The sequence below is a fragment of the Manacus vitellinus genome, unplaced genomic scaffold, assembly GCF_001715985.3.
Source record: "Manacus vitellinus isolate BGI_N305 unplaced genomic scaffold, ASM171598v3 scaffold_2_pilon, whole genome shotgun sequence".
NCBI classification, from domain to species: Eukaryota; Metazoa; Chordata; class Aves; order Passeriformes; family Pipridae; genus Manacus; species Manacus vitellinus.
The window spans coordinates 13106146-13127102 of NW_021940208.1; the positions used below are offsets into that span (position 1 = coordinate 13106146).

A 20957-nucleotide genomic window follows, 5' to 3' on the forward strand; every position below is an offset into this window, starting at 1 on the left:
GGTTTGGGTGTTTGATTGATATCCAGGCTACAGCTTAATTTATTTAGCTTGTTTGATTTTATTGCTAATCTTATGATATGCCTATAATGAAAAAAGGTCTTATGCTCTAAAGAAGCAGTGAAAAAATGTAGTACATTACTTGGGCAAATAATTCTGCAGGCAAGATTTTACATCTTTCAAATGGCTTTCCTTCTTTTTCCACTTGAAATAAAAATGTAGAGAAGGAAAGGATTGATTGTAATACATACAAAAGAACACAATGCTGAAACCTAACCAGCTCCTCCTCCTGCTCATCTCAAAGTATTGTCTTTGAATACTACCATTTTCCTGTTTTTTCTGTACACAAAATGAGGAAGTGCAAATGACACCCATAAAATGGGTAAAAATGAAGCACATCACAATAAAGACTTGCAGTTGTAATATAGCATAGTCTCCTGATTTTTCTTGCAGACAATCTGCAATTAAAATCCTAATTTTTACTCACATCTTATCCTTTTCACCTTGCAACCCCCTCCATGAACTCCAGCTTCCTTAATTGAATAGACTACTGGATTCTAAGCTCAGGCCAGAGCCCCAGCCCTGGTGGAAATGGGATGTCTGAGAAATAACAAGGTGGGTAGACAGAAATTGCTGTGCCTGAGAAATGCCAAGCTAGCAGAATAGATCCCTGTATTAAAAGCCTGTATAAATTAGGGATAATGGATGTTAGTGAATACTAATTCTGAGGTTACTCCAACTTTTGCTGTGAATGTCCAGAAGCCGCAGGGAAGCACAAGAGTGGCACTTTGCTCATATTTAACTCTTCACACCCAAGGCTGTGGTAAGGAAAGACTTGACAGATTCTATGCAATGAGATCAACACGTGCATCAGGAGTAAGACATTTAAAAAACTCTTATTACCCAAACAGCAGACTGGCAGGCCAGTTAAAAAGCTGTCATCCAGGATCTTCTATGTGATCACTGGTGTTGGTTGGAGCCACATTGTGAAACAGAATAAGGGAGCCAGAATTCTGCCCTTGGCATTGATTCACTGTTACAGCTGAGGCACTACCTGGTCTGATTTAGAGCAAAGGAAGCCAGCTGAGGCAGTACTTGATATCATAGGAATCGCTGCATTTATTTGGTACTACCCTGCATTACCATAAGTCCTGTAAAAGCCTTCTTCCAAAACAGTTTCAGGACATTGCTTGAATTGGGTGCGTTCAGATCTTATGCATTCAGATTCAGAGTGGGTGCATTCAGACTCTGTGCATTCAGATTCCCTGCATCACTGTAAATCCTGTAAAAGCCTTTTTCCAAAACAGTTTCAGGACATTGCTTAAATTGGGTGCATTCAGATTTCGTGCAATCGCTTAGTTACATTCTTGTCTTACATAACTCTAAAGGTCCATGGGTATTTAAAGTACCTGATTCAGACACTTGAGAGCAGTGCTTGTACTTGCTATCTGGGGACACAGCTGATGATGCATGTTTGCACATTTTGAAACCAACTAACAGACAAGTCAGTAGGTTTCCTGTTCACACTGAAGCATGCAAAAGGAGCTCTACCAAACTCTCAGTTCTTGTGTCTAGATGTCTCCTCCTAGGCTTCAGCAAAGCAGATTTAAAAGCAACTTGAAACATGACTGATCCCTTACAGGGACGAGAGACCTACTCAAAACTTTTAAAGCACTTGTTAATCTCTGGAGGTCTATATATTAAGAAGGCACTTCTGCTGCACTTCAATAACTCTGAATTGCTATCTTAAAGGCTTTAATTAATGTTCATATCCTAAAACTTGGAAATAGTGCAAGGCAAGATCTGACTGTTATAAGAGACTGCAAAAAAAGACTCGTTAAAACTGGTGCAAGGACTTACATTAATTCCCAGCTGCTGCAGGGCCATCAGAATTACATCGTTTGCTGTATCAACATTGGTTACACTTAGGGTTTTTGACTGTGAACAGAAAAAAGGAGAAGGGGAAAGTGTCATTAAAAATTTGGATTTGCAAAGAGTATCTGAGGTGCAGTAGTTCTGCATAATTCATTGTTGGAAAAATTGAGAATATCCTGTTAAAATTTTACTTATTAAATAAATTATACTACATAGATAAAGGTTCAGCTGTTTGAGATCAAGGTTTGATTTCCTCTGCTTTGTCACATACTTTCTGTATTTGCTCCCTGCTTCCCTAGCAGCTCCATCAGAAGAGAGAGTGCCATGATTACTGGGGACATGACTTCCACATTAAAATATTCAAAAAGACAGGACTACTAACTGCACTTTAGACACTGCATAAGGGGAACCCAATGGTTTGATTAATTTAAAAGCACACAAGTTTCCTTTGAAAAAAAATTAAACATTTCAGTGAGTTTTTTCAGTGAAATATCAATTGTCAATAATTTCTGTCCTTTTCAACTGAAGTTCTCCCTGGCAAGAAAATATTGTAAACAGGCCATTCATCTCTAGTACCTTTGCTACATTCTATATAGATTTCTCAGAGCTAGATCTGGCTCAGTACCAGAAGCACTTCCTCTTGGTAATCTTTCATCCAATTAAAATGGTACCTCTGCAGCAGCCTCCAGAATCTGCTGATGGGCAGTATGGAAACACATGGAGCAGCAGAGATACCATTTTCAAAATAGTTATGGTGACCAGCATGGAGTGCCAAGCTTTGGTTGGTGAAAGTGCTGCTTTCCACAGGGCAGTCTTTCCAGAGTGAGATTTCAGCATCTGCTGCCTGGAACCAGTATTCCTCCAGTACTGCTGTGCAATGCTCTGTACCTCAGCTCCATGGATTGCTCTTATGCATCGAACACACCAGGATTAATGACTCTATCCTCAGCCCTGCTGGAATGTGGCAGCACCACTGCCTTTTGCAGAGGCAAAAACAAATGCTGAACATGTGTCAGAGTGGTTTTTGCTTGCAGCATCATACCCATGCTGGTCTCACTTCCAAGCTAACAGGTAACTCCCACACACCAAGCACAAGTTACTAAGCCCTCTTTAGAGGCTTGGCTCCACCAACAGCACTACACAGCTTTTGGATTGCAGCTGGTTCCTGGCCAGACTAAAGTCTTGGCAGAACAAAGGCATGCCCACTGCAACAAACCACCAGGCATATCTGATGGCCCAAACAAGGGAAGGTGGCAGAGCTACGATGTAGATGTTCACTCCAGTCCCAAGATAGTTTGCAATACACTGATACCTTCTGTAGTATATCAATTTTATGCTGGCCATAAGGTGTTCAGGTGAAACAACCCCCTGACATTTTGCATTTAGAAAAGATCTGAGCTGTACATTTGTGTAGGTTCCTGACGGTTACAAGCTGCCATGGCAATGAAAGGAAAGTAGTGAGAATACTGTATATCTTGCTTCAGGACATATCTGAATGCTCATACCATAAAAAATTTAACATTTGCCTGAAGCAATGACATCTGGCTCTCAGGAGTAGGTCAGCACATTTGCATAAGTTTTGCTCTTGGCTAGAATATAATAAAATGGTTTGTGCCTTGTGTTCAGCCTTCCTTACTGTCCAAAACCAAAATAATTCTTAGGCATCTCCAGCCGCTATAGCAGGAACCACAGTGCAATAAGAACTGTTTGCATCACAGAATTTCTATCTGTTCCTCCTCTGTTTTATTACTGATAATATCCAGACTATAGTGTGTCGTTTCTAGGACTGTCAGGATCAGGGGACCATATCTGGCATATGAGCTAATTACAGCTAAGGAGAAAAGGCATTTAAAAAAACCCCAACAAACTCTGGTACAAGACTGCAATCCGAGAGCATGTATGATTTATAGACTTTTACACCTGAGCAGACCTTGATCTGCAGTCTTGCATTTGAACTTCACAATTTTTGGTATTGTTTATTAATTTTTATCTTAGCCACCTCACAATTATATTATTGTTTAATTATTATTTTCTGATAAAAAGGCAGACTCCTTTATGCTTTCATCTATGCAAATACAGAATTCTAAGTGGAGATTGACCGTTGGGCAAAGACCTCCAATGAAATCTAACTTCTGTCAAAATTTCTCATTCCCTTGCACATGCTCCTTGGAGTTCTGAGCTTGAAATACAGATGTTACAAGAAAGAAAAGAAAAATGTAGAAGAAGTAAAGGAATGGATGGATTATCACTGAATGCTAGGGTATCCCTATGGAATTGGCTACATGCAAGAATTTATTTTAATTTGGTTAATAATTGCTTAGTCAAAAAGGTGCAAATCACCCTGTGAATGACCTTTTTTACTATTTATACTTTGCCTATAAATTTACCAGCATCAATTAGTTGATAAAAAACATGCTTAAGGCAATCTCAGGGTGTTCTTACACACTGCTTTCCTGACTTAAGATCGCTATGAACAATAACAGATGCTGCAGCTTCGCAGAATTGAATGAAGGCAGTTGTGGGTTTAGATAAGATTTACAAGCAAAAAAAGGGTATATTGTTCTGGTATTTCTGAAGATGCTTATTCATAAGTTCCACTAGAGGTGTTTCTTGGGACTTCACACTGTACAGTCTTTAGTTTGTATGCCAGGACCATTATTTCTTACCAAGCACACTGTCTTTAAAACGGAAGTCATGTATTAAACACAGGGCACAAACATTTCAGGGCTGCATATGCCAAGTCTTTTCAAGGGACTGAATTCTTAAAGGAGATTGCAAACCAAAGGAACCCTTTCAATATCCAAAGGATTTGCAGGTCACTAGCACTCATAGGTGATTTGGATTTAGACCCCTATTTAACTCAAGAGCACTTACATATACACAAGTTCCCACGTCTTTTGCAATTATCGTCACAGGAATCCTTTTAGGATTGTCTTTTTCCTTCTCTTCTCTTATTCGACTGACAAAACAAGTACAAAACAAGTAAATTTTTAATATTGCAAATATAAATAGCAAGACATATTTAAATAGCAATCAAGCAGTAACTGGATAAAAAGCAGGCTGTTTGCAGATGTACTGCAGTAGAAAGATCTCTAAAGAAAAGACAGCATCCAGCAGCAGCATCTGGAAGGGATGCCAGTTGTCGTCCCCAGTAATGCCCTGCTGTATCGAAGTTCATTGTAGAAATCAGAGTAGTCAGCAGAGAAAGTGAACAGAAAAAAAAATCAAGCTAAAACTACCCATCATTGTGATGCCTCAGTCCACACTAAAAGCTCCTACTGGAATCAGTTACCTCAGTATAGACTAGTTCAAAGGACTGAACAGGAGAAGAGTGAACTGGAAATCATCCCAGTAAGAATGATTTAAACAATCCAGGAACTCTGAAGAATCAGATCAAGACAGAAACCTCAACCAGAAGAACTGGTGACCAGAAAACAGAACTATCACTAATAGCTTTCTGTCCAGACACCGAATGACGTAAGACAGCTCTATTTAGACAAACCCCCCCACCACACTCTCTAGCTTGGGGTATGTTCTGTAAGACCAAAATATAACTGGCCATGAGCAGCAGACAGGTTAGAGCAGAGGTCCTGAGCTGGGCTTGCTTAGCTGCCATCACCATGGAAAGAGCTCCAGGCTCAACTAGAGCAACAGTGGCATTGGGAAGGAGCAATGTGTATTAGGAATTGCTCTGGTTTTGTGCTGAGCAAGGAAAGCAATTCCCTCCTTGCACAGTGATGGATGCATAAAAGGCATGCACCATCTTCTGCAGGGAGAAGACAAGATTTTTCCTTAATAGCACTTGGAAAGAGCTCATCTATCATGATGGCATAGGCACCACAGCTTGGGAACCACTGGTCTAGACTGGGACTCTTTTCAATGTCTTTAAAGAACATACAAAAAAAGTACCTTTGCAAAAAAGAGAGCCATGTTTCCTTTTGTTCTGCAGACCTGAAAATTAAAACAAAGCAGGGACAAATCAACCATCATTCTAATACCAAAATAGTCCTCATACAAACCACAGTGGAATGGACTGTTTCTTGGCTGGAATTTTATAAATACCTACAAAACCTAAAAGATTTATCCAGATTTGAATGAAAAGTCTGCTTCTCTGCAAAGTCAACTGAAAAGCCTGCCCACGGAGACCAAAAGCCCCAGTTACCAGTTTTTGTCACAGAATTCAAAGCTTTACCAATGAATTCAGCAGGAAAAGCATTGACTTCTTAAACTAGTGTCCAAAGAGAAGAGGAAGGCACTTTAAAATAAGAGGTTAATTCAAAAGTTTAAAGGTATTTCCTCAAGTACACAAACTTCTTTCCACTTTCACTATTCTAATTATCTTCTTATTTATTAGTTGTTTTGTCAGCACATCACAAAGTACACATAAGCCCATTGTGCTTAGTAGGGTTTAACTTTGGACATTTTAAGGCTTATCTCATTTATCTTTATCTCATTTATACCCTTTCAAGGATATAAAGCTGTCCAGTTAAATGTAGCTAATAATAGGACTGTTCAAGGAATCTTACCTAATTTTGCTTCAACTTTCTTGATTTAAATCCTGTCCCAGATGGAGTAACTGCTATTCCCACTGCTGATTTTGTAAATCAAGTTCTTCAAATTTTCAGAGAAGGCATTTAGGGAACTACAAACCTTCTGAATGATGCTGTGAGGGGAATGCTACAAATGTAAATGCTACAAATATGACTCTGCTTTGGCTGTTTCAGTTATGTTGGACAGGCATCTATGGACTCACCCATGGCATTTTAGATTTTTTGGTGTACCTCCAGACATGAAATAATTTTACTGCTATAAAATCTCTGACTCTTTCTTGATTGAGGCTATTGCTTTCCTATTCAACTACTTTCTGATATCTATAAAGGATCACATACTGTCTCTAGATCAAAGCTCATGTTTATTGGCAAGAGTTCAACTGAAAATCAATAGAAAATTTCATCTTTGTTTCAGGGCTATTAAGTGTAAAAAACATAAACAGCACAACCATCTCAATAGAGTGCAGTTTGTACACACATTCTCTTTGGCTAAGGACAATGTGACATAGAAATTAAGCTGGATACTTCAGCTTTTGCTCTCTGTTAATAAAGAAGAAAATGCATTTTCCAAGACTCAGGCAAATTACCGTGGCTAAGCAGCTGGGATTTCAGGGGGATGTGCCCTCCCTCCTCCAAAGTGACGACAGAGCCCTCCTGCTGAGACTAAAATTAGCCTAATCACTGAAATTATGTGTACTACAGTCAATGCTGCAAAGACAGATGAAAAATCTTTCTATTAAAATTCAGAGATTCTGCCTTAAGAGTAATTTTGACATTTTCTCTGGCACAATTAAATTGAACAGATAAATAGGACAAGGTCAGTATTTCACTGTATGTTTCCTGCTATTTCTGATACATGCTCTCCTGTTTAAAACTGTCTTATGAGAGTCTCTTTGATCCTTTCATTAGCTTGTCTCATATTTGTAGTTCATCTTATTAATTAGCCAAGGTGTTCATCAAGTTATACCAAAAAAAAAAAAAGATAATTTCCACTAAGCAAGTTTGCAGCACAGACAGTGCTTTGCCAAGTTACATATTTTCTCAATTTTTAAAATTATAAGAAAGTACCATTGTCCCATTTGCAGGGAGACAGAAGATGAGGTGTGGAGGGTGACTTGCTCACAGTAGTAGAAGGAATTGGTTTAACAATCAGCAAGTTGCTGCGCCCCACATTCACTGGTGTTGAAATGAATCTGTGATGGTCTCATTACCTGCCAGCCTAAAAACATTTAAGTAACTTGGTAAATAAAACATATCTCAATTCTTACCTGAAATTTGCCACACAGTTTGTGGTGGGCCAGCCCAAAACAAAGGATCTCTCTGGGTCTGTGCTGCCTTCACAGACTTCTTCTGTACAAAATGCTGTCCACATCTCACAGAGACGTGCTTGGCACTTTAGTTTGAAATGAGAGTGTGACCTGCAGGCAGAAAATCATAGGTAAGTCACACACATGAAAACATAGCACGACAGATTAAACAACTAGAGATTTTTCTTCCTTCAGGCACATGTAAAGCTTGCATTGGAGCTGATAGAAGAAACTCTTCTGCTTCAGTTAAAGAAAACAATGTTTTATTGGGTTACATGTAAAAACATATCAATTTCTTATTTGAATGGGATCAACAGACCTCTTATTTGTGGAATAAACAGATTGGTTGTGGCATCCCTGGGAATCACCCTTCTTGGGGGAAAACTTCCGTTCATATCTAGAGTTCTTCTCCAAATCTCACCATGAGGCAAAGATTGCCACTTGTACTTGAGTCTCCTTTCAGTGACTAATGCTATTGAGGAGTTTATAATACAGTTCTATTGCTTAGCCCCAGGGTCAAAAACTATGATGAGTTTAAGTAGTGACAACTAGGTCAGGGCAAATGAAGCAATCCTGAAGAAAGAACAAGCAGAAAACTGTCATCTGTGTTAACTACAGCACAGGTCACCATACAGCCTCCACGAACCAGCTGCATAGTAGCTTTAGGTCCACATCACTTGGAGAACGAGCCAGAACTTTGTGCATTCTCAAACTATTCACTCATCTATAAGGAAGATACAAAATTTCCTCAATTTTTAAAAATTTGCCCCTTCCTGTGTTTTATCCTACTAAACAATAAAGGTCAAATTTACACAATTTCATATTTTAATTTCAACTCTTTCTTCCACCTAATTTCTCATTATAAGTCTCCTTCCTTTGTAGGATTGGTGAGTGCTAGTGCTATGTGAGAAACAAGTAAAAACTCAAAGTCAATGCAGCTCTGTAGCACTGCAAAAGCTGCTCACTTCAAGCCTTGCAGTCGGAATTACCTGAGCTATGGTTCTCCTGGGCCAGCAGGGAAAGGCTGGAGGAAGTGTTCCCTACCTGAAACCGAGGGGACATGCAAGCAAGAGCATATCAGCTCACCACTGTGTTGCAAACATGATGGGGACAGTGCCAGGCACCGCGGCGATTAGGGCTCTATAAATAAATATGCCACGTAAGCAGTTTCCTAGAGCTTTGATACACATGGGCTACCTTCTCTGAGATTAGTCTCATTTACAAGGTATTTGACTTAGAACAGACTGAACTAATACACTCGGAAACACAAAAGTACTTGAACCTTGTGGCTTTCAAGAGGACATAGGTGAACTTGCAGTCAGCTGAATCCTGACTGTCTGAGGTTTCCAGCTGACATTGTACTAACATGGGTGGCGAGATGGTGTGCAGCAATGCTCGCAGTGTTGGGCAAGAAAGGACTGTCAGTGTATATCAAATCTGGTAAAAAGATACATTTCAATTTGATTGTCATAAAATACTGTAAAATACCATCTGAAGTTCCTGTATTTTTTAAACTAAAAGCTAAACACTATGTTCAGCTAAACTAAGATCATAGTGTTTCCTGATCAGCTGAACATTTCACCTCTCTTCACTATATTATGTTCTGCTACCCAATCAAAGACAAACTTAAAGTACAGGAGAATGTTTCAGCATGCTTGTTAAAAATTAGTTTATGATGCAACAAGTAAGGTCTGTCAAGAATACAAAACTAACTGTATTCTGACTGACCACAGGATGAACTGTGAAAACGTAGATTTACAAAAAATACAGCTGTGAATTCTAATGTAGATGTTAATAAATGGATGTCTGGTCTTACACCACCGAATCAATCTGTTGACCCTCCCTAACTTTTTTTTCCCATTACCCAGTACAGTGAACACTCTACATGCTGTTTCACTTTTTTAATATTTACAGTTCGTAAAGCCAGATCCCTACAGTGCCAGTAGCAGGTGTCAGCAGGGTGTTGGCAGAAGCACAAGGATGTTCTCCAATCATGCTTGATGTATGTTCTTACCCTTTTTGCCATGCCTAGTCACAGCTTTCAGCTATTATCAGTATTCAAGTGGCCTGGTTTCCAGAGGCACTGAAGCAGTAGCCTTCATTAACATCTAAAGAGCCTGAAGTATATTTTTATCCCTATCTGCCATGTCCTTTATGCAATCCATGGGTTCTCAGTATTTGTGAAAAGTGGGCCTTCTACTTAAGTGCCAGAGCATTACCTCTAAAAATGAATATATCATTGCTGACTAAGGAAGCAGCATGACTGAATGTTTTAAAAATGGCCAGACTAAAATCTAATTAATATTGTATATATTTTTAAGGAAGTCCCCTAGCAAACGTTACTGTAAACATCAGGCAGATCTCAAGTCCACTGAAATCAACAGAAAAATCATGAACATCAATGGTGTTGGTATTGATGCACTCCATGCAGGGCACTTGCAGTTCCTTTTGCTTGTAACTGGACACTTTGCAACCAATAACAGATGGAAGATTAACTTCTCACTGGATTTGCTAATCTCCTTAATAGGACCCTCCGACAAAAGCATTAATGGATCTACTGTGAGACTGCTACCATAATTCCATGTATGCACTCAACCATTAATTTCTATGTCCAGACATGTTGGGAAAATAACCTTAAAAGGTATGTGTATATACACAGGTGCATATTACAAAGGAGAAAGAGGAAATCATTTCTCTGTGCCTTCCACACAAAAATTTACATAAGAAACCTTCATAATTGAATTGACAGATCCTTGAAGTATTTACTCTGCCAAATAAAAACACATGCTCTCTGTAAGAAATCTAATCAATATATAGAAAAGAGTATATAATATTTTACATACATAACTTTGATTTAGTGAGAAAAACTCTTTCAATCAATTCATTTGTGACTTAATCCCCATGTGAAGGCAGTGAAGGACAGGGCAGCAGAGGAGCACAACATGTGAGTATTATTCTTATTTTTTATAAGCTGGTATAATGCACGATCAGAAAACATAACAGTCTACATTTCAGAAATTATTAGAAAGTAGCAAAAAATGAACCTAGAGGCCCCTTGTCCAAAGTCATACATGGACCGGTTGTGGAGAGGATTTATTCCTCACGAATTTCCATGGGAGCAATGCCAACTGGCTGCCTTTAAGGAGGAGCTCAGTGCTATACAGTACTTTACTCAGCAAGCTCAGAGGACACAAGATACTTGTTGCTCTCTTTAGGAAAAACTTGTTTGCTGATCATACGAAGACTAATTACACATGAGCTCCCTTTGTACAGTTACTGGCTACCTGCAGCTGAGCTGACACGAGCACAGCACTGAGCTGTACTGAAGATAATGTAGGGGTTCATATGCCTCAAGCCAAAAAACTACTTAAGACAAAAAGAGTATTACAAATTTTTAGCACTTTCACAAGGAATAATTCTGTAGTTAAGTCAGATTCAACTGCATCATTAACTCTGTCCTGGTCTGACTGCTTTGACTCTGCACCAGGCTATTAAAAAGTCAATAGCAATCAACAGTCACGGCCACATAGCAATACACACGCTCAGGTCTTCCTTCTAGGAACCAACACTGGTAAGACAGCTTTAAAAATGCTGTAAGTAGTATTCATTAGTGACAGCTCTGATGCATTAATTGCTGACAGAGCAGCTGTAAAGAGAACATCCCAATTAGATCTTCAAAATACATGAAGTAATATCACTTAAAATACTATTTTTACCATTTCTAGCAAAGACTTGCCCCCCTTCCTTTTTCACATGCAAAAGCACAATTTGTTCTCTTCCACCTTTCTCAAACATTGCAGTCCCTGCTCCACATTAAATCACATGCTGTAAGAGCTGTTATTACTCCCTGGGGACCAGGGTTTTGTGCAGTTACACTGAGTAGTGCTTTCCTATGCAAATAGTCCCATTGGGACCCAGTCAAACCTGCAGTAATGTGCAGCTCAGCTTGGGGCTGTAACATAGCTTCTGCTCAGCATGCTGACCAGGGTGGGAGGGATTTACCCCTTCTGACTTCAGTCGTCTACAATTTAGGAGCTACGCTATGCTGGATAGCCAGTGTATGGAGTGAGAGACCCCCAAGAACCTGACTCTCCTCACCCACTATCGACACTCTTTCAGCTCCAGGTGAGTTTGCTGCATTAAGGTGCTGGTTTTGCCTCAGTGACTGTAAGAGGGGCCTAGAAACCTGGGTAAGTTGCAAATAGTTCACGTTTTAAAGCTGAAATCAGGTGAGGTGAATTCCACTCTAAACAAGCAACAAACATAAGTCAATACAGTAACAATGTTGTTATTGCTACTGCTGGTAGAATAGCAAGATTTCCCCTAAATATCCTTACGTTCACCACCCACCCATAGTGGAACATGTTTTGTGTAAAACATCCTCTGTGTTGTCACACCACATCAAGTGAGGGAGTTCAGCTGGGAGGGTTATGTTTACCATGTGTGATTCAAACAGACACGGCTCAGATTTCTACAGAAAACACAGATTTCTTCTGGCTTTTCCCAGAAGCCCCTGAAACAATTGCTTAAGCGAAATGACACATTGCAAAAGCCCAGGATTCATACTGAGATTGCCCACCCTGTGAAACCACAACACAGTGCCTTACAGAGAGTGAAGCTACATCAGGATTTTTTATTATTTCCCCATAACCCATAACAACAAGTGAAAGCACCCTCTAAAACTGCCTTAAACCACAAATGCTGCATGAAGCTGGCATGCTAGACACAGCTTGTAAATGTGATTTAATTGTGAATGGTAGAGTGAATAATCAGAGCTCAGCAGCAAGCCTGATTACACATGAACACTACCCAGACTGCCCAGCATCGCTTCCCCTTCCCCATGCACAGGACAAACTGCAGAGACATACACCGTAATGCCATCTGCAATCTCTATTTTCATACAGCTGCTCATCACTGATGTGTATCCAAAGCAGCTTCCAGGTAAGGGTTAAGACCTCTAACCCCACAAGTGGTGTTATGCACATCCCATGGGACTGAAGATGCCCTGTCTAAAACATGACAAGTTGAAGGTAGCACAACAGACATAGCCGAGCACCAGTGAGTCTCTTCTGTGACACTGCACTCCCAGAGCAGAGAAGACTACACAATGCAAGCAATACATCAAAGAACATCTGATACTTCCTTAAAATGTTGCATCCTGGAATTCCTCTATGGCTACGGGCCATACTCACTTGGACTTGGCAACAACCAGAATGTCTGTGAAGAGAAAAAGGTGTCGCTCCTGGGTTTGCAGACTTGTCTTCAGCTGCACATGGCCATCCAGGATGAACGTTCGGTTGTGGCATATGAAAGACTGCACAAGAGGCCATGCCTCTGGGCTGATGGGGGACAAGCAGCCTTCCCTGAAAAAGGAAATAAAATAAATGGGATAAAGAAAATCAAATCAGCCAGTTGCCTGTAAACTGAGAACCAGGCAGTGAATTCCCATATCTGCTGTCAAAAAGCAATTTATTTGACCACATTTCAGTGAAAGGTGAAAGGGACTAAGAGGATAATTCAGCAGTCAGATTCTGACAGAAAATCTATTAGGGACTGTCTTCACTGAATCTTTTACAGCCTAACCACATCTAGCATTTAGCAAAGGACAATAATTTAGACATTTTATCTTTTTTTATTCGCTTCCCTTTGTATTTAAGTCTTAGACAAAATACTTCACCTTCTGTAGGCTCTCCAAAAAGAGAGGAGACATATGCATGATGAACAGATAACTGCACAAACACCTTGCTCAGAATAGGACTCATATTCAGGGTTAAAAGTGATTTATAGAAAGTGTTCCAACCAAGGACAAACATAAGGTGTAACCGAACCTTGCTAGAGACAGACCATGTACTAGATGCAACGTGAGACAAGGCTGCTCGGCCTTTCTCTCTCCCAGCATACAATCCACAAACATTGAAGTAAGCTCCTGTTCCACGTTTTGGTTGTGTGACCAGAGCTATGCTTGTCTAAGTCTGCTGGGTAATCCAAACCCAGGTCTATAGGGAAAAAAATCAGACTGTCTCCTGGAAGACACTGATCTTTTCTAAGGAGGTATTGCAGAGTTTATAGCCCAAGGTGGTGACATGATTCTCTCAACCCCTCCTGTTCTCCATAAAGTAGTGGAATAGTTACTGAAGCAGAAATAGAGTTTCCCTAGCATGATGGTCAGCTCACTCACCCAAACAGGATATCCTTCATTTCTGAGTCTTGCTCTAACAAATGACTATTTATATGGAGCCGAACCGAATGACTGTGAGGGTCTGAGAGGATGACACTCCTTCTCTAGGGCTCACTAGATGCTTGTTGCAGGTCAGGCTCTCCCTTTGAAAGCCAGAGACGTGGCTTCCAATTCTTACAGGAAAGTGTGAGAACTGAACCTGGGTCTCTTAAACTCTGGTGGACCTTAAATAATGAATTTCTGGATTAAAACCAGGACCCATCAGTATCTTTACTCATGATTTTAAAATACAGCTTTCTAGTTATTTGCTTTCCCTAAAGATGCCTCCAAGTGAACCACTTCCCTTTGGTAAAATGGGTCAGTTCAATTTTTATTAAAATGTATTATTTTTTCTTCTTAAAAAAAAAAATTAAGCTAACACTTGGCGGGATCAGCTTGGCAAGGACAGGCTGAAGTGAACAGCTTTGCAATTCTAGTTTATTCCTGGCCCCACTGGAATGAATGACAAACACCTAATGACTTTGTTGGGAGAAGAAATGGAACTCATACAGTGAAAGTCACAAAACGAATTAGGAAGGAAATGAAAGAAAACAAGAGTGAGCAGAGAAAACCTTCAAAGAAGGTCATAAACCTTCTTGTGCCTCTCTTAGAGCCTAGATGACCCACAACCCTCCTCTCCTTGATACTTGTGGCTGGATTATGAAGGAAATTATTTAGGAAATCCTGACAGCTGGGAGAGAAAGGATAAGCTCTGAGATTGGCCTACATTAGCAGGACACATTTTCATTGATGTGTAAGGAGCCGGTGAGGATCTCTGCCTGCTGGGAAGAGCCTTGTTTGGCCTTGCATTCCCCTTTCTGGATGGGAATCTGAATTTTTGAAAGAATTCCTCAACTTATTTTGTCTTAAACTATGTCTTAATCATGTCTTTCATTACATACCCCTTCAGGGGAGAGAGAAAGAAGCAGAAGGGGTGTTTAGGAGTGTGGAGGTTAAAGCAGAGAAAGGAGTTTTGGAAAGGATCATGTATCACTGTACAACAGTGATACATGCTGTGTGGCCAGCAACAGGAATTAGGGGAACAACGAGCACCTCTTCTACCCTTCCACTTCAATGGGATGGGAATTCACCAATTCACCAGTTCAATGGTGAGTGTTAGGCAACCAGGACTCCATTTCTTTAACTCCTTAGCAGTGCTCAGCACAGAAACTTAAGCAGAAATCAGGAATGATGATGAATTGACCTGCGTGAAAGCCATCCATGGTCCTTACCTCAAAGATTAAGTCAGTGATATAGTCACTTGTATTTGAACCCAGTACCAACAACAGCCAGGAAAGCCCTCTCCATGTTACACTGCTGTAACTAAGTTAGCAGAAGCATTCTTAAAATCATAGGGTCAGGCTTTGCTGTCTCCATATAGGCTACTCTGTTTCATTATTCCTGTTTGTGTATTTTCTACATCCTGATTTGTAAGCCCAGGAACCCCTCAAATTAAACTAAGCAAAATCTTTTTCATATAGGTATGCAAATGAAGGTGTAGTAGGTTTAGTAATGCCAGTAGGGTCAAGCAAATTGAACTGTGTTTTGACCCAGTGCCTTTCAAGCACATCTGTCATCTGAACTCTAAAGCACTCTTACATACTCTAATATTAGGGTTTACCTGATAAGCCTTATTAAAAAAAAAAAAAAAAAGAAAAATATTTTCTTCCTTAGAAACAAAGGGGAAAAAAAAATCAAAGTCATTAATTCATCCAGAATCTTTTAAGGCCTCAGGAACAAGAAACATGGAGGAAATTCATGTCAGCAGTGCCAAAAATGTTGTTTGGAAAGCATGCTTTTGATCCTCTCAATTAATGTTCCATTGTTACAAGACATGAATGAAACCAAGTGTTGTTACATTGAACAAAATGCAGATCAGCAATATCCTTGGGCATAGGGATTCATGTGAGAGAGGAATTTCTGCAGTTCAGTTTTTACTGGCTCAATGATTTTTCTGGCCACTAAACGAGTCTAGTTTTGAAAAAGTGCTAAGTACACAAATACTGATTCTCTGAAAATTCCTTTTAACAGAGTTAGGCAAAACTCTGTACTTAACTCAATGTGATTTCTGATATAATTTAAAAATAAGTCAGCAATATAGGGCTCTCTCTGCCTTCGCTATATTTCCCTAAAAGTCACTTTATGATTAACACATGTAAAAATCCCACAAAGCAACATCTTTCCAGTTTGGCAGGAAAAAAAGCCATCACTCAGGTTTGTTAAGAAGGAACTGTGAACTGATTCCTGAATAATGGGGATAGACGGGGATCCTGCACAGCCAGCAATCAGTCATGTTCCATTTTGTGTAGAGGCAAGGCTGACACTGATGTTTTGATGGCATTGCCATTGTAAAATGCTAGTCTTAAGTGGACAGTTTTTCCTAAAATACTATTTCGGAAGACTGACATTGCTATGTGGGATTTTAACTAAGGAGAAACTCTTGTAGTTTGACGATATCTACAAAATATTCTTGACTTATTCAGAAAAAAACTCAAATCACTGTACTGGCTAAAATTAGTGTAAAGATAATTGAAGATTTCTCTCCTGGCTTTTTCAGAAGGTAAATTTTTGCACCTGTTATTTTTCAAATTAATCAAAATAGGCATTTAGTGCCTATTCAAAAGACACTATGATTTAAAAGAACTCTTCAGTTTTGTAGGTGAAATATATGAAATTGAATTCCACACTAGTCAGCCAAACACTGAAAAACACATTCCAGCTGCATTCAGTGTGAAAGCAAACACATCAATGCTCACTTCATCGATCCTGTATTTACCAAAAGCCATAAAGAACAAAAATTACTTCTTTTTTCCCCTGCAGAGCTTCCTTGGGGTTTCCAATAAAACTGATACCTAAACAGCATGACCTACAAAATGTTTATTCTTGGTGTTAATGGAGATGTCAGCTTTATTTTCTGTTTGTAGTGAAAACAATGAAAGAAATCATACTTTCCTAAGGAGAGTTTAACAGCCCACATTAAGCGGTTACTAAATCCGTGATCCAAATGTCATTTATGCCAATGGGAAGCTTTCCCCTGATTTCAGTTGATGATTACTTCAGCCTATCTATGATTTAGATTAAGCTATAAGATGCCTCAAGGGAACAATCTGTTCCGAGGTGGCTCAGCTGGAATGAGCTATTGCAGGTATCTCGGCTGTAAGACATCCCTCTCAGAGACTGCTCATGCTCCATCATAAACCTCACTCCCTTGGTTTATTTATTGTTCTCTACCAGAACTTCTCTCCGCTGATGATATCGTTGCAGTCGCAGAAGTCGATTTCCTCTTATGATGCAGCACCAACACTCTCCACATGACTGATACCTATTGAAATAAAATGCCATTTTCCTTTTTAACCTCTGAAGTCCTTCACAAGAGGTAGGTGAGAAATCCACCTTTTCAGTAGCAGAATAGTAAAATGGCAGCTATTCAAAAGGCTGAAACCTGAGTCAGCCCAGCCACGTGAGAGGCTGCACTGTCAAACGCACATACGTAATACCTTTCCAAATTCCTCTTACAGTGAACAACATAGCCTTTATTAATTTCACACATGTGTTCTGTAAGCAAAACTACTGCGTGCCTCCAGCAGTGCTGAAGCCTGAGTAAGGGTAGAAGCTCTTTCCAATTTTCATAGAATCAATCATAGAATCATAGAATATCCTGAGTTGAAAGGGACTCAGGAGGATAATCAAATCATAGAGTCATAGAATAGTTTGGGTTGGAATTGACCTTTAAAGGCCATCTAGTCCCATCCCCCTACAATGAGCAGGGACATCTTCAAGCACATCAGATTGCTCAGAACACTGACCAACCTGACCTTGAATCTTTCCAGGCATGGGGCTCTTAACACCTCTCAAGGCAACCTTTCTTACAGGCCACCTTTAGGTACTGCTCTAAGGTCTTCCTGGAGCTTTCTCTTCTCCATGCTGAACAGTTCCAATTCTCTCAGCCTTTCCTCACAGGAGAGGTGTTTCAGTCTAATCATCTTCATGGCTCTCCTCTGGACCCAGTCCAACAGGTTTATGTCCTTTCCGTACAGAGGACCCCAGAGCTGGACACAGAACTTCATGTGGAATCTCACCAGAGGAGAGCAGAGGGGCAGAATCACCTCCCTCGACATGCTGGCCACACTACTTTTGATGTCCCACAGGACACGGTCCCAGGGCACTGCTGACTCATATTCAACATATCCTGCCATCAACCAGGACCCCCAAGTCCCTTTCCACAGTGTTGCTCTCCAGCCCCTCATTCCCCAGTCTGTACATACATCTGGGGTTGCCCCATCCCAGGTGCAGAATCCAGCACTTTCCCTCATTGAACTTTATGTGGTTGGTGATTGCCCAGTCCTTGCAGGCCTCCCTGCCTTCAAGGGAGTCAACAGCTTCTCCTAATTTAGTGTCATTGGCAAACTTAGTGTACCTTCAAGTCCTGCATCCAACTCATTTGTGATGATGTTGAAGCGAATGTGCCTACACACAGAGCTTGCAGCATAAATCTAACCTTTTCTTGGCTAAAGGCTAGAAAAGCCACCAAGCAGAACCTCTGCCAACCCTCCTCACCGTGTTCAGAGACAACAGAACTTATTTTCTATATCTCCAAGGCCAGTTTTGAATGGCTCTAAAAAATGTGCAATGTATCTTTTAGGAATAATAAAGTCAATGAATATTCAACCTCAGTGTCTCTCAGTAAAGCATTTACTTTACCATCACTGAGTCGCAGCTTTGGGCTAGAGCAACCCACTGAGAGAAGCAGGAGCTACTCACATCCTTTCAAGGCTAGTGAAACAGCAGCTATCTGCACAGTAAGAAATGTCTACAGTTAAGCCCACGTTATGGATTTTTGCCAAAATGGATTATCAGTCAGGGACAACATGTGATTTGTGACCATTAGAGACATCCCCAAAAGCAAGCCAGATCTAGAAGGTAAGTTCCTCCATTTTCTTAATAGAGCTTATATTGGAAATCGAGTAACAATATTTGCACTTTTTTCCTGTGCCTCCTACTCAGATCCTTAAGCTCCTAAAAGTCCTGTGAGAAGGAACTTCAATAACAGCTTAATAGATGCTTGCTAATGGGGCAGGTCCTGCTAACTGGAGCTTGGGAGCCAAGATGGTTTACAGCTGGAAATCCTTTAACACATATTACCCATATTGCACAGCTAGAGGGTGTTTTGCATTCAAGATACTTAACTAAATAAAGTACTGAGAACAATTCCTCAACTAACCAAAAGCAAAGAGCTCCAATGTGGTGTGCAAGAGCTCACCAAAAAAGATGAGATAAGATGAAAAAAAAAACCCAAACTTCTAACACAGCAGTGAGTACTGATCTGCCTTGAAGAGCTACTTATAGTGCACCACAGTGCAATGTTAAGATTGTCAGGACTTTGACATATATCAAACTTCATTATAAATGATAACTTGGATGTGACTTGCACTATATTCTAGCCAACTTGACTAAATCACCACAGATTTTGACAAAATCATCACATAGAACATCATATTCTGTATGCAAAAAGAAGAGTGAAAAACAAAATGAAAGAAGAGCTTTTCTTGTACACTGAAAAGAACTGTCCGTGCTTGGGACTGAACACAAGACAATGGAGATGGTCCTCTTCAAGCTCCCAATTAATTTAGCCTCTATCATGTTGCCAGCTTACTAAAGCATATGGCTTGAAGATTCAGTCTCCATGCTAGAAGGGCTGTGAAGAGAAAGGAGGCTACAACTGCATTACACACAGCAGACCTACCTCCAAAGTTTATCAGCAAGGGACTTCATCTTTGAAAAACAGCTGAGGAACAAGCAAAGCCCTGTGTAGGTTCTTAATCATTTGCTCAAACAAGTTGTAGATGGAAAAGGGCAGAAACATAGATACTACATGTTTCTGCACATTAATGCTATCTAGCTCGAGATGTTCTTGTGACATGGCTTCTGGCTTGGCACAAACTCACAAACCATCTATAGACGGAGTAAGGAGCTGAAAACAGGAATGCCAACAGTCATGTCCATTTCCCATGACTTGCTCAGTCCAGCCTGCTCCATTCCCACTACCTGTTCAGCATGACCATGCAAAGCCCCATTGGCTTCATGGACAGGCATTCACAGCTCCTTTCACCATAAACTAGACAACACGCAGACAAGGATCACCCACACAGAGCAATCTGCAGCTCAGAGCCCTACTTAGACTGGCAGATATTTATATATATACATATATATAAAGATCTTGTGCATTTTTAAAGGTGCTAACTACTCCTTTCTGTCACTGCCTCCCAAACATGGCCAGTGAGTGCCCTCAGTGAGTCACCCACATGCTCAGGATCTGCCCATTTCAAGTCCTCATCATCCAGAATATGCATTTAATCTAAGTTTATATGGCACTTTATTGTAATAAATAATAATTATACCTAGAGGGTGGAAGTAAGCAAAAAAAGTATAAGCTTGGAGTATAGGAGCGTGTTCCAGGAAGGTGGTAGGTAAGATATGGGCCAACACAAAGTTAGTATGCAATTGTAAACTTATACTGACTATTTATAGAGGAGACTTGAATAGACAAGCATAAAACTGTCTTAATCACATGGGCTGCCAACCTGTTTCTGAAAATCTGCTGTCAATTGATCCCTGCTATGCCAAGGGAGCTTCGTTCTGAGGATGCTGGGCATGTTTGCTTGCTGTTATCTATGGTAAATCTTATGCAGTTGAAGCAGCACTTTGTGAAAACAGTGCAGCATTCCAGAAATAGCAAGTCTATTTTCTGCAGCACTCTGTTAAAGTCCCCTAGGCCATCACTGTTGTGGGTACAGTAGCTTTTGTACCATGAGGTAAGTGAGATAATGCTTGGTTTTTCAAAGAGCATTAGTTACTAACTTTTAAAATGCCTGCTTCTACTTTATAAGTGTTCTTTACCGGTTGCAACTTCTTTTTTCCAAGCAATGTATTTGAACAAATCCAAGGCAGTCACCCCTTACCCCTACATTTTAACTTGTGGTTAGTGTATCTCACAGAGACCCCTCTGCCCTG

At 40.2% G+C, this 20957-nt stretch overlaps 1 protein-coding gene across 3 annotated transcripts in view; it reads right to left on the minus strand.

Annotated features, from left to right (window-relative positions):
* ARHGAP20 (Rho GTPase activating protein 20) overlaps positions 1 to 20957 on the minus strand; it is a 51811-nt gene that overhangs the window by 18268 nt on the left and 12586 nt on the right. For all 3 annotated transcript variants that reach the window (XM_008922741.2, XM_018071539.2, XM_018071540.1), the window contains exons 2-6: positions 12922 to 13092; positions 7691 to 7840; positions 5782 to 5823; positions 4747 to 4831; positions 1858 to 1935 (exon numbers count right to left, since the gene is read on the minus strand). In XM_008922741.2, the coding sequence (XP_008920989.2) occupies positions 1858 to 1935; positions 4747 to 4831; positions 5782 to 5823; positions 7691 to 7840; positions 12922 to 13092 (526 nt within the window). The remainder of the gene's footprint in view (positions 1 to 1857; positions 1936 to 4746; positions 4832 to 5781; positions 5824 to 7690; positions 7841 to 12921; positions 13093 to 20957) is intronic.